Source organism: Macaca thibetana, chromosome 15 (genome assembly GCF_024542745.1).
Source record: "Macaca thibetana thibetana isolate TM-01 chromosome 15, ASM2454274v1, whole genome shotgun sequence".
NCBI lineage: Eukaryota > Metazoa > Chordata > Mammalia > Primates > Cercopithecidae > Macaca > Macaca thibetana.
Genome location: NC_065592.1, coordinates 63,311,292 through 63,338,292, shown reverse-complemented (window position 1 = coordinate 63,338,292; position 27,001 = coordinate 63,311,292). Strand labels below are relative to the sequence as shown.

Here is a 27,001-nt window from a genome sequence, read left to right as displayed (position 1 = left end):
TGTAGCAGGCTCTTCCTCAATTATACCTCTCTTCTGTTAGAGAAGGAAAATGGGTTTTGGCAAAATGGGTCTTTTTAATATCCTTAGGCATTAAGTTTGCAGAGCTTTAATGAATGCTGTTTGGTTTACCAGCTTTGGATAACCATAGCATACCCTTAGAAAACATTGCCTTTTGTAAGTGAAAATATATTTCCCCCTTTTCTTTGCTAAATTCTTTGTCTACTTCTGCATCCTTGAGTAGAGATTATTTCATTATTTATCTTTTGAGTGGAATCACATAGCTTATATATAACATACTAAACTCTCATAAGAGAAATCATTTACTTTGTAGGGACCCAAATTTCTTAGGATTAATCATTTCATTTTTGTGCAATGATGGTTATAACTTTGTACAAGGTATATTTTCAGTTAGGTTCAACAAAATATTGTATTAAATGTATATATTATCCTGTGATGGTGTTGTAGAATATTCGGAGTTACATTTCTTGCCTTTAATGCTTTTTAAATATCTTTGATGATTAGGTGAGGATAGAAGTAAGGTGGAAATTGCCATATTCTCCTACACTGCTTTGTAGTTTCTATGAGGGCAGAGTCTATTTCTCTCTCATCCACTCTTTAGTCTCATACAGATGACTGTATACCCAGCAAGTAATTATTAATAGTTATTTCATAGTCAGGTCCACTGACATGGACCTGAATTATTAGGTTGGCAGGAATGAAAGGCATGTAAATGGAACCATAAGGACTTCATAGTAATTTTGAAAATGACTCTTAGGTTTTAAGCTTGGAGAAACCAGGAGAACAGTGGCATTATTATCAAAAAGAGGGTTATTTTCAGGAAGTATATATTGTTTTGAAGGTAAGGTTTTGAGCTTCTTGTAGAAAGTTCATGTTTTAGATGCTGATAGGAATTCCATTTAGAGATATTTAGCAAACTGTTAGAAGCACGAATCTGATACTTGGGAGAGAGTTTTGACCTGGAGTTATGGGTATTTAATGGTTTAGTTAGAGGGAAGACTTTAAGCAGTGAAAATTTTGAGAACAAGATATTTACTGATTTTTTAATGAGGAAGGAAAAATTGTAGTAAAAAAGACTAAAAGACTTTAGAGAAGTAAGGAGGAAGTACAATGCAGTATCTCATGAATTGAGAGAAGAGAGTTGGAAGTACAATGCAGTATCTCATGAATTGAGAGAAGAGAGTTGCAAGAAGCAAAAGGTTGTCATTGTAAAATGCTACAAAAAATGGAATGAGTTTTTGAAAAAGACATTACATTTAGCAGTCATGAAGTTTTAAAATGAATTTTAGAAAGCAATATAAGGGGGATGGCATATGACATTTTAAGAGATCATTGAACTCTGACAAAGTAATGGAAAGGAATGAAGAAATGTGACATTATGGGGTGTGGAGATAGAGGGATTGGTTGATTGTTTTATTTTATTATTATTATTTTTTATTTTTTATTTTCTTTTTATTATTATTATTATTATTATTATGCTTTAAGTTCTAGGGTACATGTGCATAACGTGCAGGTTTGTTACATTACTGTTTTATTTTAAGTAATAGCTCACGCAATCGTGGGCTGGCAAGTAACTCTGCAGGGCAGTCCATCAGAATGGAGACCTAGGGAAGACTTTATGTTACATTGCAAATCCTAAGGTAGTCTGGAGGTAGAATTTCTTCCTGCTCTGGGGATCATAGTATTTTCTTGAGGCCTTCAACTGATTGGATGAGGCCAGCCCACATTATGAAGGGTAATCTGCTTTTCTCAAAATCCCATTAATTTAAATGTTAACCACATCTAAAGAATACTTTCACAATAATATCTAGACTGGTGTTAGGTAAGAATGTGTGTACCATGGGTAGTATAGCCAAATTGACATATAAAATTAACCAAATGGGTAAAAACAGCTGGGGTAAATAGATTTTATGTTTATCTGGCTAGAGATTAGGCTGTCTCCACTGTTCGCTGTGGTATGAGTTAGAGATAAAACTCTGGTATCCATGTCTTTTTTGAAGTTTTGTAGATACCTTATAAATATCCTTGATATGCATAATTCGATTTTCTTTTTTTTTTTTTTTTTTTTTTGAGACGGAGTCTTGCTCTGTCACCCGGGCTGGAGTGCAGTGGCCGGATCTCAGCTCACTGCAAGGTTTCACCGTGTTAGCCAGGATGGTCTCGATCTCCTGACCTTGTGATCCGCCCGTCTCAGCCTCCCAAAGTGCTGTCGATTTTCTTAAAAAGAAAAACTTTAAACAAATTAAATTCAATGGAGTTTAATTGAGATGAAAAAAAATTCATGAATTGGGTAACACTCAGGTGTTTCACTTTGAGGTGGGTAACACTCAAAGTGGTTCAGAGAGCTCTGCTCCCCAATGTGGGCTGGGACTATGTATAGCCAGACAATGGAAGTGACACACAGAAATAGCCAGATTGGTTACAGTTTGGTGTTTGCCTTATTTGGACATGTTTTGGCAATTTGCCCTTGTGATTGGCTCAATGCTTGGCTGCTGTGATTGGCTGAGACTTGGCTACTGTACAAAAATATACTCTCAAGTAGGGTTGTGTTTACATATTGTTAGGTTACAGTTAGCTACCTACAGAGGCAATTTAATTTAATAGTTGCTATTTAAAACTGCTGTTTTTGGTCAAACCTATTAATTATACAATAGCCCCATTGACGTGGTGGTGGGGTGTTGGGGGAGGAGAGGAAGCTGTCTGTAGTGTTATGTTTGGGTTTCAATCTTTTGGTGAGCTGTGCTTCTGAATTGTGACCTTCAAAAGTGCTTCTTAGTTTTTTGTTTGTTTGTTTCCCCACTCCCCTTATCCCCTTAGGAGAGACAGGAAGGCTAGAAGGTGCTTGAGTTGGGTATTTCCCTTCTCCAAGTTGGTTAGTTAGGCTCAGGTAAAACCCCATGAGTCTGGGCTCTGGTAAAATAGTTTTTCTCGATGGCAGGCCTTGGTAAGAAGAAAAGAATACTCTGAGTATTTAAAGATGGTTACTTTCTCCCTCCACATACTGGAAACAGGAAGGAATTATTGTCTGATCTTCCCTGTGGCAACATGACAGGGATCCAGTAGGTTACACTTATGAAAATGTGTCACCTCTTACTGTTTTATGATTCCTCTGAGTGCTCTTTGTCCCCTTCCCCTGCCCAAAACTGGGCCATCCTTGAGTTTTAAACTCTCAGACTTGTCCATATTGATCTTCTAATAATTCATTAATTACAGAATAAGTTTTTCCACCCTGGTGCTGGCTCCTGTGAAAGATTTTTCTCCTGGGCATCTGTTCCATTAAGTTGTTATTCTCTCTGTTTGCCTGTCTCTTCAATTTTGGGGACGTTGGTTTGCTGGATAGTCTCAATTCTCTGATGGATCTGGAAAGAGTTGTTGATTTTCAGTTTGTTCAGCTTTTTTGCTTATTGTGTAAATGAGAAAGACGACTGTCAAGTTCCTTACATGCTGGACTGGAAACCAGAAGCCCCCTCCATTGAATTGTTGTTCCACTGAAAAATATTAAATAGCTCCTAATTTTCAAGATTTATAGCTATGAGATAGAATAAGAATTAGAATGACAAATCCTTTAGCTTATTTAAATCTTACTTCTATCTAGTGAAATTACTAGAAAGTTACACACACAGATTTTTTTTTTCCACTGGTTGCAGAAAAACTTTTGTAGAGTACAATCTAATAATTATTAGTATAAAGAATTGCCATTTTTTTGGGTAAGACTATGTTTTAGCTTTGTCACTGTTATAAAATTATGTAATACATTTCCCTTTTAGTATTGTGCTTTGATAGCATGACTTATGATAACCTAGTATATTGTATTTAATTAGATGATAATTGCTTTTTAACATTATATTTCCTTTTTTCCTTACCTTCCAGGAGGCTCAGAAGTTTTATTTCTTAATTTCAATTACTTTTATCCCTTCCTTTTTCTCCACTTATCATTGTTTTAGTTATTGTGGTTTAATTACTGCTTTGTTTGTTTTTTGTTAAAAGTTTCATGTCCATTTTGAAAATAGGTTAGTATAAATAATAAATTAACTATGCTCAAGTATTGCCTAATAGAGTTTGGGCCTTATGCCCCTTCCCCACCCCCGACACATTTTTATCCCTGCTTCATACTCACTATTATTTTCTTGTTACTCTGTAGACTTCTCTTGACCATTATTTGAATTATTCATTTCATGGCTTATCTGTAATAAATATTTGTTCCAGACATTCTCTCTCTTGTCACCCCTTAATGCTTTATGGTTCCTCTGAATTCTGTTTGCTATTTTAATATTAACTCAAGCCAGACTATTAAGAATTTACCTGCCTCTATTCAGAAAGTTTTGTTGAAAAATATTAATAAAGCTTAATTTTAAAATGAACTTTAACTGTATATATCTGTGCTTTCATTATTTAGATTATCGAGGGTATATTTTATTAGGATAATATGTTGATTTATACGAACTTTTACACTTTTAGAGTTTACAGTGCTCTTGTATTGGGAGAAAATCTTTTATTACTTTAATGATTTTGTGATATAAGAAACTATATTATGCAATGTAATATTAAACTATCGGAATATGATAGTTTTGGTTAAGCAATTTTTTAATCTTATTATGCTTTTTAATTTACAGATTGAGTCTGTTTGTCCTTTTGAATTACTATTATAAGTTCACTCAAATGTCAAAATCTAAATTATTAAATAATTCTCATGAAAGGATTCTCTGTTGGTATCATTTATATTGTCAGTGCCTGTTAAGTTTAGTTCACTGTAATGGGAAAACCCTTTTAAAATTTGTCAGTTGGTCAGTGTTCTTCCTAGAGTTTAAGTAATTTCCAGAATAGATAAGATAGGCTCAAATTTTGTCATTTTTTCTTCAAAGGATAGGCTTATGGGTATTTTACAGACAGTTTTAATGCTTATATTATTGAATTTATTATTTAGTGTCAATCTCATCTGTAAACAGTTAACAGTCCAATTTGGGAGATATTATGAGTAGAAAGATTATTAGCAACACTGGGTAGTTTGTTATGTGTCAAATGTATAATAACACAAAAATTTAGAAATGGCAAGAATTACAAAATACTGGGATAGTAAGGGATGCTTTTATTGAGGAGGTGATAGTTGAGTCTCAAAGGAGCATAAGACTTAGCTGAGAGTAGAAAAAGTGATTGTAAATTGTGGATGAGCCATTTTTATGCATCTATTTTTATATTATTTGATTGATGTCAGGCACATTTTGATACGGCCTAATAATTAAAATAGAACAGAAAAGTTAAAAACTGAGATGTCATTTGTACTTATTGGATTTAAAAAAATTTCCAACCCTGAGAGTTAAGTGTTGGTGGGGAGGTAGAGTAATGAAAACTCCTGAAATGCGAATAGTCTTTGACTTAGCAATTTCACCTCTAAGTGGATATAATCCAGAGAAGTGTTCTTCAAACTTTTGTTAGTATTATCCCTGAAGTACATTTTACTTCATGACCCATTATACACACACAAAATAAAAGTTTCACATAATAATAGTTATTTTTAGTACATATAATTAAGGTAAACATATGAAAATTTTTATATCAAATGTGAATTTACTAATATTTAAATACAAGAAAAATCTTAAATATGATAAAAGTTTAGAAAATAATTTGTGAAGCATGTCTGTTTTGTAAGTTTATTCCTATAACTGTAGTTTCATTGCTAATAATATGTGCCTATTACCTTGATATTTTCTATTGTATTATAATGCGTTGAAAAGATACCAATTATTGTAACTAAATCGATTTAATGATCCATTACTAGATTGTAATCTGTAGTTTGAAAAACACTGCTTGGGAGAAATTCTTGGTCATGAATATTTGGAGTCATGCTTAAGAGTGTTCATAACAGTATTCTTTGTATACCCCTTTACACACTGATAAAAGATGGATAAATAGAGCATAGTTATCTGATGGATTAATAATATCTGATGGATTAATTACATCAAGGTAATTGATCTACAGTTACATTCATTATTATGAATAAATTTGGGAACATATGTTGAGCAAAAATAGCAAGCTACATAATATGCATAATAAGATTTAAGTTCAGAAGTAAGCAAAACTATACAGCATATTAAATAGGAACATATATCTGTCTTTGAACTATAAAGAAAAGCAAGGCAAAGATAAGAATCAGGGTTTCAAGATAATGCTTACCCTTGGAGGGAATAGGAAGTACTAGAGGATAAAGGGTCATACATGACATATCAAAGATAATGGTACAGTTGTGTTTCCTAGCTGAATGTTGGTACGTACAGGGCCGCTCCTTTTACTTTTTTTTTAAAAAAAATTCTTTACACATTTATCACAGATTATTTTTGTATGTATTCAGTATCTAAATTATGTTTTACCTATAAATACAATAAAATCAATAATTAATATTACACTTTTAAAAATTAGAGTATTGGGGTTGGGCACAGTGGCTCACACCTGTAATCTCAGCAGGGCCGAGCTGGGAAGATTGCTTGAGTCCAGGAGTTTGAGTAACATAGTGAGACTTCATTTCTATGAAGAAAATTAAAAATTAGCTGGGTTGGTGGCACATACCTATGGTCCTAGCTACTTGGGAAGCTGAGATGGGAGGATCCCTTGAGTCCAGGAGTTCGAGGCTGCAGTGAGCCATGATTGTGCCACCGCACTCCAGAGTGGGTGACAGGACAGAGCGAGACCCTGTCTCTTAAAAAATTAAATAAATAAAATAGAATATTGAATATATTTTCACTTTATTTCTAAAAATCCACTTTTCATCATAATCCTGGATCTTCCTCTCATTTTCAGTTTATTCCCAAGTCCTTTGGAGACAGTTTGATAAGGAGGAAATATGAGAGTATAAAGGAATCAGCATCAGTGATAGATCAGAAATGGAATAAAGGTCAACTGAGTGTATTACGTAAAGAAAAGTGTTTCTATCTTGATGTCTCTCTTTCTTGGTTGATAGACAGAAGGTGTTATTGAGTCTTACTTGGAGGCTTCCAGTAATTGTGTCAGGCTAGATAGTATGTGTTTAATAAATATTAGTTGAAAGAATGGATGGATTGATAAAAGTTGAAGAAGTTTAGGAAAGAGTATCAGGATATGGATTCCATTTTTAGCAAGTTAGTTTGAGGTAGTAGACAATCCAAAGGGAGGGGTCTTGTATAGCTGGAAATATGAGATTGGTGATTGGGAAGGTGAGGGCTGGAATATAGATTAGATAGTCTTTCAGACAGAGGTAAGATTAGCAGCCAAGAGAGGCGCTACATTTTCTGAGAGAAAAGATGTCCAGAGAAACAAGGGAAGCTAAAAATTGAGTCATGGGTACATCCACCTCGTAGGTGTAATTTAGGTATCTCACATGTGAGAAGAATGTTTGGTTAAAAATTATGGCAGCCTTAACATTCTAAATATTCTGGCTACAGAGCAAGATATTATTAGTACTAAAACAAACGCCATTTAAAAATTTTTAAAGTGATTTATGCTTTTACAAAATCAATAGTTTTTCAGAAAAGTTCCTTCTAAATGACATTCAAATAAAAGAATGAGGAATTACGTTAGCTATAAATATATTCTCTTTAATTAGAATGGTTTGTAAAATCTTGTTTTTCTCCTATTACACACCTAAATTCTGAAAGTTTGCTTTCTGAGTGTGGTTTAATATTTAGTGTCCAGTTTTTATGTGTTCTTCAACATAAATAGGCCCTGTACTTGCACATTTTAGTTAAAAATTCATGGACATGTTTCAGGAGATGAGAATTTTGGTGACAGACATTATTACGAAAGCTAATTAATCATAACATTAGCAAATCAAAATATAAAACCTTTGAAATAAAATATTTTTTCTTAGAAATAAAAGCTCACCAGTAATTTAAATTTTTTCCACAGAGAGAATCAGTACTGAAACAGGAAATAAATGACCTTGTAAAACGGAAAATTGCAGTAGATGAAGAAAATGCTTTCTTAAGGAAAGAATTCAGTGAGTTGGAGAAGAAATTTAAAGATAAAAGTCAAGAAATTAAGGTGTGTTGACTTGTACATAGTTTTGTGGGACTGTTGCTTTGAAGTTCTGCTTTAAGCTTTGTTAGCCTTTGTGGCACAGAAAGTGACAGGTTTGGAGGAAAAATTGCCTTAGGCCCTCCTGTACCATACAGTTTTCTCACATGCAAAAACTCTGATAAGGATGCTTTAAAGCTAGAACTCCAAGCTTTATAACTTTTAGATAAATAGTTAATGATGGAAATGGAGCTAAGAAAGTAGGAGTGTGAATATGTGGCTTCTTGTAATTAGATTCTGATGGGACTGGCATTATTAATTGATAAAACCCAGGTCTGGGAGGATATATCTGTATGGGTCTCAAAAATAGCTGGGGACAGCATCAAAGGCAGCTTGATCAATTAATGGGCTCTTTGCAAATGTGTACTCATCAAAGCTGTCATCCAGTGAAAAAATATGACCCATCCACCTGCATGAAAAGAGGCCAATAAAAGTACACAGGTGACCTTGGCTATCAAATATAGGAGAAGCTTCTGTGAGGGTAAAACTGCACAGTTTGTATTTGCTGATTAATTCTCACCATTTTTTGGGTTTTTGTTTTGTTTATTTGCCCTTGTGGTTCTGTTCTACAGGACACTAAAGAGTGTGTACAGAACAAAGAAGAGCAAAATAGACTAATTATAAAAAATCTGGAGGAGGAAAACAATAAATTAAGTACCCGCTGCACTGACCTGCTAAATGACCTGGAGAAACTGAGGAAGCAGGAAGCACATTGGAGAAAAGAAAAATATAGCACTGATGCAAAAATAAAGGTATACAATAGGAATTGAATCCATACTCCTCTTTTGGATCTAACTTTTTCTAGGAAGTTTAATACATGTTATTTTCTTTAAATAACAAGCTATATATTCATATCCTCCAGTGGGGACTAGCATTAATTTATATTCTTTCACTTAAGACCCACAGCTTTTTAAAAATTGATGTTGCAAAGCAGGAAACTGACTTCAAATGGTTATCCTAAAATGTAATCATTAAAAAATAAAGGCTATTGCATTTTGAAATAAAATGTGTTTTCAAATAACATATTTAGAATCATGGGTTTTAACTTTTTCACTTAAGGCTTAAGCTTACAAAGATAGCTAGAATTTATTGCAATATGGTTTTTAAGACTATTTTCTAGATCCTTTAAAATATAAAGTATAAAAAATACTAAACTGTTAAACAATACAAATATGTGGTTCTATGGTGGTGCGTGCTTTGACTTTAAAGGAAAGGGCCTTATTTGTGGGAAATTTTTATTTTTATAGAAGATAAAAGTTACAATCAATCATTATATTCTTATACCCTTTTAAAAGGCTAATCAAGTGAGGCAGTGGTTTCTGACATTTTTTTATGAGTATTTTTCAAAATATTACTTTTTTATGGCATTCTCTTTGTCTTTAGAGGTTTTTGCTAATTTCTTTTCTTATTAAATTGCATGTTTTTTTTTTTAACTATAGATTTTGTTGAAAAGGCCAGATCCAGATTTTAGTGCTAGTAAATATGGTGGTCTCTCAATGTGTATACCCCTAAAAAGAAACACACACACACACACACACACACACACACACACACACACACACACAGAGCTATTCAATAGTTATAAGCAGTTGACCATATGTGTCTGCAGGTTCTGCATCAGTGGGTCAAACTATTCAGAAAAAAAAACCACAATTAAAAGTAACAATACAATAATAGAAAACAATACAAGTAAAAATACGATATAACAGCTGTTTACATTGTATTCGGTATTTTGAGTGATCTAGAGATGATTTAAAGTATGTGGGAACGTGTGTAGGGTATTTGCAAATACTATGCCATTTTATATATGAGACTTAAAGCATCCTTGGGTTTTGGTATCTGTGGAGAGTCCTGCATTCAATCCTCCAGGAATACTGAGGGACGATGTAATATGTATGGATGTATGGGTGTGTATATGCATGTATGCAAGAATATTTAAGTTAAGGGAGAAGGATACATCTTTCTCGGAGTATAAACCTGTTGCAGATTATTTATGGAAATATTTAAGTCTATTAGTGCACAATCATGGGTTGACTGAGCCATTGAGAGAACTGAATTCTGGTGGATTTATTTTCTTAATTTTTGTATCAGTTTCTGCTTCTGCGCAAGCTTTAAACAATTTGGAAGTGTGATAAGGGTAAACCAGTACTTGTGTTAATTCACAGCTACATGATTATTTGGTGATAATTTTTATTTCCTTATTTATTCTATTTGAATAATCAGTTCTGGGATTTGCTGTGACTTGTAGTTGTGTAACATTTTTTTCTCATGGGGTTATTGTCTTTTTCTTACTGCTTTTTGGGCATTCATTATTTATTTTGCATACTAATATTTTGTATCTTATAAATACCTTGTTCTATAAACCTTGAATAAGGAAAACTGGAATTTCAAAAGTTTGTGAATTTTGGTAGTCATTTTATTATTTTATTCTCAAATGTTTTTGCTTTAAAAGTTTTATATGACAAAGTTTTCCCCACCCTAAAGTCTTTAATCTATTTATAATTTATTTTTGGATGTGATGGTCCACATCATTTACTCAGTATCCACAAAAGCAGCAAGGTTGTTCACTGATCTTCTCCCAGCTTTCTCCCATGAAGCATGGTCATAAAAGAATTCTCATAGCTACCTTCCTGGAAAGTAGATCTTACAACCCTCATTCAGAGAGGTTCTGTCTTGTACCTAGAGTCCAAGAAGAATTTGAACAAACAGTCCTTTCTAATAAGTTTATTTTACCACAGGATCATATGCCTTTGTCCTCCAGTCACACTTTTGCATGACTGTCCATAAAAACACACAGTTTTCCCTGGGTCTTTGGGTCTTCATTTCCAACATCTACTGTGTCATGTAAAACTTTGGTTAAATAAATGTTATATTTTTCTCTTAGTAATTTGTCTTTTATTACTGGGATGTCAGCCATGAACCTTGCTATGGGTAAGGAAAAGATACTACTTTTTATTTCCTACATGTACATATATTTTCATTTCTTTTGGGTATATACTTAGGAGTGAAATTATTGAGTCATATGGTAACTGTTTTTAAGCTTTTGAGGAACTGCCAGACTATTTCCCAAAGCTGCTGCACCATTTTACATTCAGACACTATGAGGGTTTTGATTTTTCCATCTTCTCATCAATACTTGTAATTTTTTGCCCTTTTTGTTATAGCCACCTCAGGGATGTGAAGTGATACCTCATTATGGTTTTTTGTTTGTTCATTTGTTTGAGACAGAGTCTTGCTCTGTCGCCCAGGCTGGAGTACAGTGGCGTGATCTCGATTCACTGCAACCTCTGCCTTCCTGGATACAAGCTATTCTCCTGCCTCAGCCTCCCGAGTAGCTGGGACTACAGGCACGTGCCACCACATGCAGATAATTTTGTATTTTTAGTAGAGATGGGGTTTTGCCATGTTGGCCAGGCTAGTCTCAAATCATTGTGGTTTTGATTTACATTTTTGTGATGGTAAATGATGGTGAGCATCTTTTCATGTATTACTATCTTTGGAGAAATGTCTATTCAAATCCTTTGTGTACATACTGGATCCATTTGTTGAAGAAAATTATTTTTTCCCCACTGAATTGTCTTGATACCATTTTTGAATATCAGTTGACTGTAAATATAAGCGTTCATTTTTGGACCTCAGTTCTATTTATTTGATCTATACATCTGTCCTCCTGCCTATGCCACATTCTCTTGATTTTTGCACATTTGTAGCAAGTTTTGAAATTGGGGTATATGTGTCCTCCATATTTTTTCTTTTTCTGGATTAGCTATTCTGCGTCTGTTATATTTTCATATGAATTTTAGAATTACCATTTTTCAGTTGGGCGCGGTGGCTCAAGCCTGTAATCCCAGCACTTTGGGAGGCCGAGGTGGGTGGATCACGAGGTCAGGAGATTGAGACCATCCTGGCTAACATGGTGAAACCCCGTCTCTACTAAAAATACAAGAAAATTAGCCGGGCGAGGTGGCGGGCGCCTGTAGTCCCAGCTACTCAGGAGGCTGAGGCAGGAGAATGGCGTAAACCCGGGAGGCGGAGCTTGCAGTGAGCTGAGATCGGCCACTGCACTCCAGCCTGGGCGACAGAGCGAGACTCCGTCTCAAAAAAAAAAAACTAAAAAAAAGAGTTATCTTTTTTCTTCTGGCCAAAAAAGCCATCAGAGAGTTTAATAGAGATTGCCTTGAATAAGTAAATCAGTTTGGGGAGTATTATTATCTCAATAATATTAAGAATCTTCTGATCCATCAACATGTAATGTTTTCCATTTATTTTGGTCTTTTTCAATTTTTTCAGTTGTTTTGTATCTTTCAGGGTATAAATTTGCACTTCTTTGGGTAAATGCATTCTTGAATATTTTATTATTTTTGATGCTATTATAATGGGAACTGTTTTTAATTTTCTCTTCAGGTCATTCATTCATAATGTATAGATACACAATTGAGTTTTGTATACTGATCTTGTATACTGCAACCTTTCTGAATAGGTTAACTAATTCTGATTTTTTTTTTTTTTAGTAAATTCCTTAAGACTTTCTACATGTCATATCATGACATCTGCAAGTAGACATAGTTTCACTTCTTCCTTTCTAATCTGAGTGCTTTTAATTTCATTTTATTTTATACTTTCCTGCTGGAAATCCTGGTATAGTGTTAAATAGAGAAAGAGTGGATATCCATGTCTTTTCAAATACCTATTTGCCATTTGTTTGTCTTTTGAGAAATGTGTATTCACATCTTTTGTCCCTTTTTAAATCAGATAATTAGATTTTTTTTCACATAGAGTTGTTTGAGTTCCTTATATATTCTGGTTATTAATCCCTTGTCAGATGGATAATTTGCAGATATTGTCACTTTGTTGATTGCTTTCTTTGCTGTGCAGAAGCTTTTTAACTTGATGTGATCCCATGTGTACATTTTTGCTTTGGTTTCCTGTCCCTGTGGGGTATTACTCAAGAAATCTTTGTGCAGTCCAGTGTCCTGTAGAGTTCCTGCAATGTTTTCTTTTAGTAGCTTCACAGTTTGAGGTCTGACTTAAGTCTTTAATCCATTGTGATTTGAATTTTGTATATGGCAACAGATAGGGGTCTAGTTTCATTCTTCTGCATATGTATATCCAATTTTCCCAGCACCATTAACTGAAGAGACTGTCTTCCCAAATGTATTTTCATGGCACTTTTGTTAACAGTGAGTTTGCTGTAGATGTATCACTGTATTTCTGAGTTCTCTCTTCTGCTCCATTGGTCTATGTGTCTGTTTTTATGACAGTACCATGTCATTTTGGTTATTATAGCTTTGTAATCTAATATGAAGTCAGGTAATGTGATTCCTCCAGTTTTGTTCTTTTTGCTCAGGATAGCTTTGGCTACTCTGGGTCTTTTGTGATTCCATATAATTTTCAGATTTAAAAAAAATCTGCAGCCGGGCGCGGTGGCTCACGCCTGTAATCCCTGCACTTTGGGAGGCCGAGGCGGGCGGATCACGAGGTCAGGAGATCGAGACCATCCTGGCTAACACGGTGAAACCCCGTCTCTACTAAAATACAAAAAATTAGCCGGGCGCGGTGGCGGGCGCCTGTAGTCCCAGCTACTCGGAGGCTGAGGCAGGAGAATGGCCAGAACCCGGGAGGCGGAGCTTGCAGTGAGCCGAGATGGTGCCACGGCACTCCAGCCTGGGCGACAGAGTGAAGACTCCGCCTCAAAAAAAAAAAAAAAAAAAAAAAAAAATCTGCAAAGAATGTCATTAGTATTTTGATAGGGATTGCATAGAATCTGTAGATGGCTTTGGGCAGTATGGACATTTTAACAATATTGATTCTCCCAATCCATGAGCAAGGTATTTCTTTCCTTTTTTTTTTTTTTTTTTTTTTTTTTTTGTGTGTCCTCTTTAGTTTCTCTCATCAATGTTTTATAGTTTTCACTGTAGAGATCTTTAACTACTTTGGTTAATTCCTAGGTATTTAATTTTATTTGTAGCTATCATAAGTAGGATTACTTTCTTAATTATTTTTTCAGATTGTTCGCTGTTGGCCTATAGCAATGCTGCTAATTTTTGTATGTTACTTTTGTATCCTGCAACTTTACTGAATTTGTTTATTCATTCTAATAGGTTTTTGGTGGAGTCTTCAGGTTTTTCCAAATATGAGATTATATCATCAGCAAACAAGGATGATTTGACTATTTCCTTTCCAACTTGGATGCTCTGTCTTTGTCTTGTCTGATTGCTCTAGGGCTTCCAGTACTGTGCTGAATAACAGTGGTTAAAGTGGGTATCCTTGTCATGTTTCAGATTTTAGCATCAAGCTTTCAGCTTTTCCGCATTCAGTATGATACTAGCTTCCAGGCTGTCATTTATGGCTTTTATTGTTTTGAGGTATGTTCCTTCTATATCCAGTTTTTGTGAGAGTTTTTATCATGACACAATGTTGAATTTTATCAAATGCTTTTTCACCATCAATTGAAATGATCATGTGTTTTGTTTTGGCTTTTGTCTTCGAGATGGAGTCTCGCTGTCACCCAGGCTGGAGTACAGTGGCACGATCTTGACTCACTGCAACCTCTGCCTCCTGGGTTCAAGTGATTCTCCTGCCTCAGCCTCCTGAGTAGCTGGGATTACAGGCATGCACCACCATGCCTGGCTAATGTTTGTATTTTTAGTAGAGACAGGGTTTTGCCATGTTCGCCAGGCTGGTCTCGAACTCCTAACCTCAGATGATCTGCCTGCTTCAGCCTCCCAAAGTGCTGAGATTACAGGCGTGAGCCACCACACCTGGCCAGGTTTTGTTTTTCATTCTGTTGATATGATGTATCTCATGATGTATCCTAATGATTGATTTGCATATGTTAAACCATCCTTGCATCCCTAGGATGAATTCTACTTGGTCATGATGAATGATTTTTTGATTTGGTGCTAATATTTTATTGAGGATTTTTGGTATCAGTGTTCATCAGGAATATTGGCCTGTAGTTTCTTTTTTTTGATGTGTCTTTGTCTGACTTTGGTATCAGGGTAATACTGACCTTGTAGAATGAGTTTGAAAGTATTCCTTTCTCTATTCTTCAGAATAGTTTGAGCAGGATTGGGGTTAGTTCTTATTTAAATGTTTGGTAGAATTCAACAGTGAAGCTGGGAGACATATTTTCTGGTAGACTTTTTATTTAAGGCTTCAATCTCATTACTTGTTATTGATCTGTTCAGGTTTTGGATTTATTCATGGTTCTGTCTTAGTAGGTTGTATGTGTCTATCAATTTGTCTATTCTAGATTTTTGAATTTATTAGCATATAGTTGCTCATAGTAGCCATTAATAATCCTTTGAATTTCTGCAGTATCTGTTGTAATGTCTACTTTTTCATCTCTGATTTTGTTTATTTGGGTTTCTTTTTTCCTGAGTTAATCTGGCTAATGTTTTGTCCACTTAGTTTATCTTTCAAAAAACCAACTTTCTTTTCATTGTTCTTTTGTATTGTTTGTTTCAATTTCATTGATTTCTGCTCTGATCTTTATTCTTTCTTCTAATAATTTTGCATTTTGTTTGTTCTTGCTTTTCTAGTTCTTTAGGATGCATTATTAGGTTGTTTATTTGTTAGGTGCTTTTTTGATGTAGATGTTTATAGCATAAAATTTGCTTTTAGTACTACTTTCACTGTAGCCCATAGGTTTTGGTATGCTGTGTTTCCATTATCATTTGCTTCTGGGAATTTTTCAGTTTTCTTCTTACTTTCTTCATTGACCTACTGGTCATTCAGGAGCATATTGTTTAATTTCCATGTGATATGTCATTTCCAAAATTTTTCTTGTTACTTGTTTCTAGTTTTATTCCACTGTGCTCAGAGAAGATGCTTGATATAATTTTAGTTTTTTGAATTGTTTACACTTGTTTTGTGGTGAACATATGGCCTATCCTTGAGAATGAGCTACATGCTGAGGAGAAGAATGTGTATTCTGCAGCCATTGGATGAAATGTGGTGTAAATATCTATTAGGTACATTTGGTCTGTAGTGCAGATGAGTCTTGTTTCTTTGTTGATTTATGGTCTGGATTACCTATCCAATGCTGAAGGTGGGGTGTTGAAGCCTCCAGCTCTTATTGTATTGGGGCCTCTCTCTCTTTAGCTATAATAATATTTTCTTTATATATCTTGATGCTCCAGTGTTGGGTGCATGTATATATATTTACATTTGTTACAGTCTTTTGCTGAATTGACCTCTTTAGCATTATATAATGATCTTCTTTATTTCTTTTTATAGTTGTTGTCTTGAAATCTATTTTGTGTGATGGAGGTATAGCTACTTCTGCTCTATTTTGGTTTTCATTTGCATGGAATATATTTTTCACCCTTTTATTTTTGATCTGTATGTATTTTTAGGTTAAGTCCGTCCTTCCTTCCTTCCTTCCTTCCTTCCTTCCTTCCTTCCTTCCTTCCTTCCTTCCTTCCTTCCTTCCGTCCTTCCTTCCGTCCTTCCTTCCGTCCTTCCTTCCGTCCTTCCTTCCCTTTTCTCATGGTCTTGTTCTGTTACCCAGACTGGAGTACAGTGGCATGATCATGGCTCACTTCAGCCTCCACCTCCTAAGCTCAAGCAATCCTCCCACCTCAGCCTCTTGAGTAGCTGAGACTACAGGCATATACCACCATATCTCGCTAATTTTTGTTTTTTAATTTTTTGTAGAGTGAGGTCTTGCTATGTTGCCCAGACTGATCTCAAACTCCTGGGCTCAAGTGACTCTCCTGCCTCTGCCTTCCAAAGTGCTGGGGTTACAGGTGTGCATCACCATGCCTGGTCCCCTGAAGTTTCTTGTGGGCAACAGATGATTGAGTCTTGCTTTTTGAAAAAATATATACATGGGGAGAGTTTGTTCCATTTGCTTTCGGCATTATTAGTGAGCATTTGTTTCATTTACCTGTAGCATTATTATTGATAAGTAAGGACTTAACTCCTGCCATTTGTTATTTTTTGTTTTTTAAGTTTTTGGTTGTTTTGTGGTCTTCTCTTCCATTTTTTCTTCCTTCTGTTTTTCTTTTAGTAAAGGTGATTTTCTCTGGTGGTATGATTTAATTTCTTCTTTATTTTTTATGTATCCATTGTATGTGTCTTGATTTGAGGTTACCATGAGGCTTGCATATACTGTTTTATCACCCATTATTTTAAACTGATTACATCTTAACACTGATTGCATATAGACATTAATAAACAATGAGAAAACTAATATAAACTCTAATCTTCATCCTGTTTTGTACCGTTTTGTTCTTTTTATTTATATCTTATTCTACTGTAGTAAGTCTTGAAAGTTGTCACAGTTATTATTTTTGATAGATTTACCTTTTGTTGTTTTTACTCAAGATATGAGTAGTTTACACTACAATTACACTTTTATAATACTCTGTATTTGTCTATATACTTACTCTTGCCAGTGAGCTTTGTTCCTTTGTATGGCTTCTTATTGCTTATTAATGTCGTTTTTTATTTTCTTTCAAATTGAAGAATTTTTTTAGCATTCCTTGTAGGACAGATTTGGTGTTGATGAAATCCCTCAGCTTTTGTTTGTCTGGGAAAGTCTTTGTTTGAAGGATATTTTTGATGGATAATACTACTCTATGTTAAAAGTTTTGTTTTTTTTTTCCTTCAGCACTTTAAATATGTCATGGCACTCTCTACTGGCCTGTAGTTTCCACTTTGCAATCTGCTGCCAGATGTATTAGAGGTCCGTTGTATGTTATTTGTGTGTGTGTGTGTGTGCGCGCATTTTTTTTCTGCTTTCAGTATCCTTTCTTTATCCTTGGCCTTTGGGATTTTGATTATTAAATGCCTTGAGGTAGTTTTCTTTGGGTTACATCTACTTCATGGTCTATAACCTTTTTGTTCTTGGATACTGATATTCTTCCCTAGGTTTGGTATGTTCTCTGATATTTTCTCTTTGAATAAATTTTCTAGCCTGACCTTTCTCTACCTCTCTTTAAGGCAAGTAATTCTTAGATTTGCCCTTTTCACTTTATTTTCTCAATCTTGTGTGTGTGCTTCATTCTTTTTACTCATTTTTATTTTGTCTCCTCTGACTGTATTTTCAAACAACCTGTCTTCAATCTAACTAGTTCTTCTGCTTGATCAGTTCTGCTTTCAAGAGGCTGATGCATTCTTTAATATGTCAGTTACATTTTTCAGTTCCAGAATTTCTGCTTTATTCTTTTTAATAACTTCAATTTATTTTAAAAATGTATCTGTAGGATTCTGAATTCCTTATCTGTGTTATCTTGACTGCACTTCCTCAAAGCAGCTATTTTCAATTATCTGTCTGAAAGATCACATATCTGTATCTCTCCACAATTTGCCCTTGGTTATTCATTTAGTTCATTTGGTGAGGTCATGTTTTCTTGGATGATTTGATGCTTGTGGATATTCACTGGTATCTGGGCATTGAAGACTTAGGTATCTTTTGCATTCTTTACAGTCTGTGATTGTTTGTACTCATCTTTCTCGGGAAGGCTTTCCTGGTGTTTGAAGGGACTTGGATGTTGTGATCTATGTCTTTGGTCATTGTAGCCTTATCTGCATTAGAGGGCACTATAAGCCCAGTAACACTGTGCCTCTTATAGAATTAGAAATACTGCCTTGGTGGTCTTGTGTGATATCCGGGAGAATTTCCTGGATTACTGGGCAGAGACTGTTGTTCTCTTCCCTTACTTTCCCCGAAACAAATGGAATCTTTCTCTGTGATGAGCTGCCTGGATTTAGTGGATGGGTTACACAAGCACCCCTGTGACCACCAACATTGGAAATGAGCTGGGTCATACTTGAAGCTAGTGCAGCACTGGTTCTCACCCAAGGCCCATGGATACCACTATGTGGTTATTGCATGTGTTTACTCAAGGACTAAGGACTCCACAATCAGCAATTTCTTAATCCAGCCAGACCCGTGTCCTTCCCTTCAGTACAGCAAGTTTGCCCTGGCATGTGCAGATAGGCCATCTGGGAGTCAGGGACTGGAGTTGGGAAAAGTAGGAATTTACCTGGTCCTCTATTCCATTACGGTTGAGCTGGTAACCAAGCCTCAATACAAAGTCCTTCCCACTCTTCTCTTCCCTTTCTTCAAGCTGAGAAGTCTCTCCACATGTCTATCACCCAGAAGATGAATCCTGTTGGGACTGGGCCTTTCCCTCAGAGGAGTTTGTTTTTTTCTGGTCCAGGGCATGGTTAGAAATGTTGTTCAGGAGCTAGGTCCAGGAATGGGTGCTTCAGGGCACTCCCTGGTGCCTTATTGTAGTTTGGCTCAGCCGGTGTTTAAGTTGCAAGATGAAGTCCAAGTTGCAAGATGAAGTCCTCTTAATTCTCTCCTCTTCTCTAGCAGAAGGTACGAGTCTCTCATGGAGCTGTGAGCTGCACTGCCTTCACTTAGATGAGGGTGATATAAGTATTCCCTGTGCTGTGCTGGGTGGTATTTTACTAGGTCACATGCATTTCACGTCCACTGGCTCTGAGTCTAGCACTCCACCAAGACTGCCTGGTTGCAATCCTTGTGACCTAGACTGCCTTTCAAGTTTATTTAGGACCTCAGATCATATTAGCTCATTGTGACAGGGCTTGCCTGAACTCAGGTTCTAACTGCTGGGTTGGGAGATTTGCTTCTGGCTAGGGCTGGTCTACATGTTCCCTCTATGGTGCCAGCTGAGTTCTGCCCCATGTTGCTTTCTACTATGACAGAGTAGCACTGAGTTGCAGTGCAAAGTTCCTCAGTCCCTGTGCTCTGCCTCTCCCAAGAACACAATTTCTGTCTCTGCACCATGCGGCTACTGCTGGGGGATACGGAAAGGGTTGTGTGGGTTACTCGAGACTGTCTGTCCTTCCTTCTTCAGTGCCTCTTTCTTTAATATGATGTTAAAACCAGGTACTGTGATTGCTAACCTGAGTTTTGGTTCTTAAGAAGGTACTTTTTTTGTATGTGGATAGTTGTTCAATATGGTGTTTGTGCATGGAGAATGATTGCTTGAGGCTTCTATTTAGCCATCTTGCTCTACCTCCTCCCATCAGGTGTTTTTCATTATGAAGGGAATATTGGATTTTGCCAAATACTTTTACTTTTTTTGCATCTATTGAAATGCTCATGTGGTTTCTCTGTTCTTTCTGTCTTTCTTTTTCTTTCTTTTCTTTTTTTGGAGACAGGATCTTACTCTGTCACCCAGGCTAGAGTGTGGTGGCATGACAGAGCTCACTGCAACCTCTGCTTCCCAGGCTCAAGCAATTCTCCAACCTCAGCTTCCGAAGCAGCTGGGGCTACAGGTGTCAGCCACCATGCCTTGCTAATTATTTGTAGAGACATGGTTTTGCCGTGTTGCTTTGGCTGGTCTTGAACTCCTGAGCTCAAAGCGATTCACCTGCCTCAACCTCCCAAAAAGTTGGGATTACAGGTGTAGCCACTGCACCCACCCACCCTTTTCTTTCATTATACTGGTGTGGTGTATTCTATTAATTGATTTTTTTGATGTTAAACCAACCTTACATTATTGATATATCTTTATTTTACACTTGCCTTGGTATCAGGATTATGCTGTCCTTACAGAATGAGTTAGGACGTATTACATCCTCTTCTAGTTGTTATTACAGTTTTAGAGGGTTTGGTATTCTTCTTCAGATTTTGGGTAGAATTCACCAGTGAAGCTACCTGTCCCTGAATTTTTCTTTGTTGGGAGGTTTTGATAAGCGACTCAGTCTCTTCATTTGTTATATTGGTTAAGACTGTTCTTGAGTCAGTTTAGGTAATCCAGGTGTTTCTAGCAATTTGTCCATTTTATCTAAATTATTTAATTTGAAGGAAAATTATTGATAATTATAAATATGTTTAATAATTTATATAAATATGGAATATATACTAAACAAATGGAATCAAAATGTGTCACTATAAAAAGTCAACTAAGAAAATCAATAATAGAGGAAATGAATGACAAAAATGCTGTTTTATATATAGAGAAAAAGGTAATAAAATGGCAACTTCCTTATTAATACTTACTCTAACTAATAATCCATTTAATTAGGTATTTAGCATCATGCAAACCTGAACGGACCAGTAATGAATAGCAAGGTTGAGTCAGTAACAAAAAGTCTGCAAACAAACAAAAGCCCAGAATCAGATGGATTCATTGTAATATATCTAATAATTCTTTTTATTATCTTATAATCATTTTCATTTCTTTATAGTTAATAATAGTGTTCTCATGTCATTTCGGATTTTAGTTATTTGCATCCTTTGTTTTTCTTTGGTAGTTTAGCTAAGGGTTTGCAAAATTGAACATTCTTTTGAGGAAATAACCTTTTGCTTTGATTCTCAATTGTTTTTCTATCCCTTCTCCTTTTAAAATTTCAACTCTAATATTTATTATTTATTTTCTTCTATCTTTGAGTTTAGTTTGCTATTCTGTTTCTAGGTTCTCAAGTTACAAACTTAGGATATTAATGAGATACGTCTTTTTAAAACATAGGTGCTTATGGCTGTAAATTTCCTTCTGAGCAACTGTATTTGCTACATGGCGTAGTTTTGGTGTGTTGTGTTTCTTTATATTCACCTCTAAATATTTTGTAATTCCTTTGTGATTTCTTCTTTGATCCATAGGTTCTTTGAGTGTTTTTTGTTTGTTTGTTTGTTTTTTTGAGATGGAGTCTCACTCTGTCACCCAGGCTGGAGTGCAGTGGTGCAATCTAGGCTCACTGCAAGCTCTGCCTCCCAGGTTCACGCCATTCTCTTGCCTCAGCCTCCCAAGTAGGTGGGACTACAGGTACCTGCCAGCATGCCTGGCTAATTTTTTTGTATTTTTAGTACAGTCGGGATTTCACTGTATTAGCCAGGATGGTCTCTATCTCTTGACCTCGCTATCCTCCTTCCTTGGCCCCACAAAGTTCTGGGATTACAGGCATGAGCCACTGCATCTGGCTGAGTGTGTTTTTAAATTTCCACATACTTGTGTATTTTACTTTTTTACTTTTGCTGTTGATTTCTAGCTTCATTCCATTTTATTTAGAGAAGATCCTTTGTGTTATGTTACTGTTTAAAAATTTTTTTGTCAGTTATTTTATGACTTAACTCATGGTGTGTCCTGGTGAATGTTTCATATGTATTTGAGTAGTATGTTTATTCTGCTGTTTTGGGATAGAGTATTTCATATATGCCTTCTAGGTGTATCTAGTATGCAATGTTGTTTAAGCCATGTTTATCATTAATAACCTTCCATGTAGATGCTTTTTCATTAGTTAATGTGGAATACTGAATTTTCAACTATTATTGTAACATTTTCTATTTCTCTGTCAATTCTTTAATTGTTTGTTTTCTATGTTTTGGGGCTCCATTGTTTGGTGCCTACATGTTTATTATTGTTATATCTTCTCGATGAGTTGATTATTAGATCTTTTGTCTCTTGTAACCATTTCTGACTTAAAGTCTCTTCTTTTCTAATATGATTATGTCTACCCCAGCTCTCTTCTGGTTACTATTTGCATGAAATATCTTTTCCCATCACATTCCTTTTAACTTGTTTGTATCTTTGAATTTAAAGTGAGTCTTTTGTAGACAACATATCATTGTAGAATGTTTTCTTTATCCCTTGTGCCAATCTCTTTTTTTCTGACTGGAGAATTTAATTCATTTATATTTAGAGAAATTATTAATGAGGAAGAACTAACTTCTGCCATTTTTTCTTTTTACGGCTATTTATGTCTCAAATTTTCTCCATTATTGCTTTCCTTAGCTGATTTTTTCTATGACAGATTTCGATTTTATTTGTTTAGTATATACGTTATTGATAATTTCTTCGTGCTTACCATGTAGATTGCATATACCTTTCTAAACTTATAGCAGTAAAATTTGAATTGATACAAAGTGTTTTTGATAGCATACAAAAGTCTTCTCCTCTACAGCTTTGTCCATCCATTTTATATTATTGTTGTCACAAGTTATATCTTATACATGTGTACTTAATGTATAAGGAGTTTATACATTGTTTATGTAGTTTTTATGTAGTTTATATAGTTTTTATGTGTTTTTGAAATCATGTAGGAAATATAAAGGATAATTAGAAGCCAACTAGATAATACTGGCTTTTTTATTTGCCCACCTATTTATCTTTACTAGAAGTCTTTATTTGTTCATGTGGATTTGAGTTACTGCCTTGTGTCCTTTCATTTCAATCTGAAGGATTCCATTTAGCATTTCTTGTAGTGCAGGTGAAGTGGTAATGACTTGTCTCAGTTTTTATTTGTAAATGTCTTAATTTCTCCCTAACTATTTAAGGACAGTTTTTGCTGGATAGAAAATTCAAGGTTAATGTTTGTTTTTTCCATTAGTACATTAAATATGTTATCTCAGTGCCTCTGTACTCTGTGGTTTCTGGCAAGAAATCAGTTTTTACTCTTATTAAGGATTCCATGTATGTGATGAGTCACTTCTTTCTTGCTACTTTGAAGATTCTCTCTTTTTTTGTAGGCTGAATTTCACAAGTTTGATTATAATGTATCTCAATAGGAGTCTACTTTGTTGATCTTACTTGGAGTTTATTGAGGTTTTTGGATTTGTAGATTCATGTCCTTCATCACATTTTGGAAGTTTTGGGACATCATTTATTCAAACAGCAATTCTACCATTTTCTTGGTCCCCTCTCTGGTTGAGATTCCCATAATGTGTATGTTGGTCTGCTTGGTGGTGTCCCACTGGTCACTTTTTTTTCTTTTTTCTTTCTTTATGCTCTTCAGACTCAATAATTTTAGTTGTTCTATCTTCTAGTTATCTAATTACTTTTTGTGCTGAAATCTGCTGCTGAACCCTCTAGTGAATATTTTATTTCAGTTGTATTTTTTAGCTCTAGAATTACTTTTGTGTGTGTGTGTATTCCTTTTTTTCCCTTTCATTGCTATGTAATAATCTATGATTTATGGGGTGTATGTGAGTGTTTGTTACATGCATATAATTTGTAATGATGAAGTCAGGGTATTTGGGGTCTCCATCACCTTGAGTATCTATCAGTTGTATGTGTAGGTATCAAGACTATAAAGTTGGTTTGAAATATACGTGATGTTGTTCCCAAGTATAGGAACCTGAGTGTGCTATCAAACACTGGAACTTATTTCTTCCGTCTAACTGCATATTAGTTCCAATAACCAACCTTTATACATCCTCATTCTCCCACTTTCCCTTCCCAGTATATGGTATCTATCACTGTATTCCCAATCACCATGAGATAAGGTTTTTAGCTTACAGATGTGAGTAAAAATATGCAGTATTTGTCTTTCTCTGCCTGACTTATTTAATGTAATGACCTTCAGTTCCATTCATGCTACTTCAAATGGTATGATTTCATTTTTTTAATGTCTAAGTAGTATTCTATTATTTATATATACCACATTTTCTTTATGCATTAGTTTGGTTTGTTTGTGGATACTTAGGTTGATGCCATATCTTTGTTATTATGAATAATGCCACAATAAATGTTCAATTACAGCCACCTATCTCTTTGATATACTGATTTCTTTTCCTTTGGATAGATACCCAGTAGCGGGATTGTGGGATTGTATGGTAGTTCTGTTTGTTTTTTTGAGAAATTTCCATACTGTTTTTCTTAGTTGTTATACTAATTTACATTTTCACCAACAGTGTTTAAGAGTTCTCTTTTTTTTTTTCTTTTTTATTATACTTTAAGTTTTAGGGTACATGTGCACAAAATACAGGTTTGTTACATATGTGTACATGTGCCATGTTGGTGTGCTGCACCCATTAACTCGTCATTTACATTAGGTATATCTCCTAATGCTATCCCTCCCCCCACTTCCCACTCCCCAACAGGCCCTGGTGTGTGATTTTCACCTTCCTGTGTCCAGGTGTTCTCATTGTTCAGTTCCCACCTATGAGTGAGAACATGAGGTGTTTGGTTTGCTGTTCTTGCGATAGTTTGCTGAGAATGATGGTTTCCAGCTGCATCCATGTCCCACAAAGGACACGAACTCATCCTTTTTTATGGCTGCATAGTATTCCATGGTGTATATGTGCCCCATTTTCTTAATCCAGTCCATCATTGATGGACATTTGGGTTGATTCCAAGTCTTTGCTATTTTGAATAGTGCAGCAATAAACATATGTGTACATGTGTCTTTATAGCAGCATGATTTATAATCCTTTGGGTATATACCTAGTAATGGGAGGCCTGGGTCAAATGGTATTTCCAGTTCTAGATCCTTGAGGAATCGCCACACTGTCTTCCACAGTGGTTAAACTAGTTTAAAGTCCCACAACAGTGTAAAAGGACTTCCTATTTCTCCACATCCTCTCCATCACCTGTTGTTTCCTGACTTTCTAATGATTACCATTCTAACTGGTGTGGGATGGTATGTCATTGTGGTTTTGATTTGCATTTCTCTGATGGCCAGTGATGATGAGCATTTTTTCATGTGTCTGTTGGCTGCATAAATGTCTTCTTTTGAGAAGTGTCTGTTCATATCTTTCACCCACTTTATTTTTTATTTATTTTTTTTTATTATTTAAGTTCTAGGGTACATGTGCATAACATGCAGGTTTGTTACATTAGTATACTTGTGCCATGTTGGTGTGCTGCACCCATCAACTCGTCAGCACCCATCAACTAGTTGTTTACATCAGGTACAACTCCCAGTGCCATCCCTCCCCCCTCCCCCCTCCGCATAATAGGCCCTGGTGTGTGATGTTACCCTTCCCAAGTCCAAGTGATCTCATTGTTCAGTTCCCACCTATGAGTGAGAACATGCGGTGTTTGGTTTTCTGTTCTTGCGATAGTTTGCTGAGAATGATGGTTTCCAGCTGCATCCATGTCCCTACAAAGGACACAAACTCATCCTTTTTTATGGCTGCATAGTATTCCATGGTGTATATATGCCACATTTTCTTAATCCAATCTGTCACTGATGGACATTTGGGTTGATTCCAAGTCTTTGCTATTGTGAATAGTGCCGCAATGAACATACGTGTGCATGTGTGTTTATAGCAGCATGATTTATAATCCTTTGGGTATATACTCAGTAATGGGATGACTGGGTCATATGGTACTTCTAGTTCTAGATCCTTGAGGAATCGCCATACTGTTTTCCATAATGGTTGAACTAGTTTACAATCCCACCAACAGTGTAAAAGTGTTCCTATTTCTCCACATCCTCTCCAGCACCTGTTGTTTCCTGACTTTTTAATGATCGCCACTCTAACTGGTGTGAGATGATATCTCATTGTGGTTTTGATTTGCATTTCTCTGACGGCCAGTGATGATGAGCATTTTTTCATGTGTCTGTTGGCTGTATGAATGTCTTCTTTTGAGAAATGTCTGTTCATATCCCTTGCCCACTTTTTGATGGGGTTGTTTGTTTTTTTCTTGTAAATTTGTTTGAGTTCTTTGTAGGTCTATATATTAGCCCTTTGTCAGATGAGTAGATTGCAAAAATTTTCTCCCATTCTGTAGGTTGCCTGTTCACTCTGATGGTAGTTTCTTTTGCTGTGCAGAAGCTCTTTAGTTTAATTAGATCCCATGTGTCAATTTTGGCTTTTGTTGCTGTTGCTTTTGGTGTTTTAGACATGAAGTCCTTGCCCATGCCTATGTGCTGAATGGTATTACCTAGGTTTTCTTCCAGGGTTTTTAATGGTTTTACGTGTAACATTTAAGTCTCTAATACATCTTGAATTAATTTTCGTATAAGGAGTAAGGAAAGGATCCAGTTTCAGCTTTCTACTTATGGCTAGCCAATTTTTCCAGCGCCATTTATTAAATAGGGAATCTTTTCCCCATTTCCTGTTTTTGTCAGGTTTGTCAAAGATCAGATGGTTGTAGATGTGTGGTGTTATTTCTGAGGACTCTGTTCTGTTCCATTGGTCTGTATGTCTGTTTTGGTACCAGTACCATGCTGTTTTGGTTACTGTAGCCTTGTAGTATAGTTTGAAGTCAGGTAGCGTGATGCCTCC

General features: G+C 35.6%; 2 protein-coding genes across 6 annotated transcripts in view; both read left to right on the top strand.

Moving 5' to 3' along the window:
- The window catches only part of SH3GL2 (SH3 domain containing GRB2 like 2, endophilin A1), a 796,347-nt gene that overhangs the window by 219,510 nt on the left and 549,836 nt on the right, over window positions 1–27,001 (top strand). The gene's annotated exons all lie outside the window — the stretch shown is intronic.
- Window positions 1–27,001, top strand: part of CNTLN (centlein) — a 373,184-nt gene that overhangs the window by 99,569 nt on the left and 246,614 nt on the right. For all 5 annotated transcript variants that reach the window (XM_050761625.1, XM_050761628.1, XM_050761624.1 and 2 more), the window contains exons 4-5: window positions 7,894–8,028; window positions 8,634–8,813. In XM_050761625.1, coding sequence (XP_050617582.1) covers window positions 7,894–8,028; window positions 8,634–8,813 — 315 coding nt within the window. The remainder of the gene's footprint in view (window positions 1–7,893; window positions 8,029–8,633; window positions 8,814–27,001) is intronic.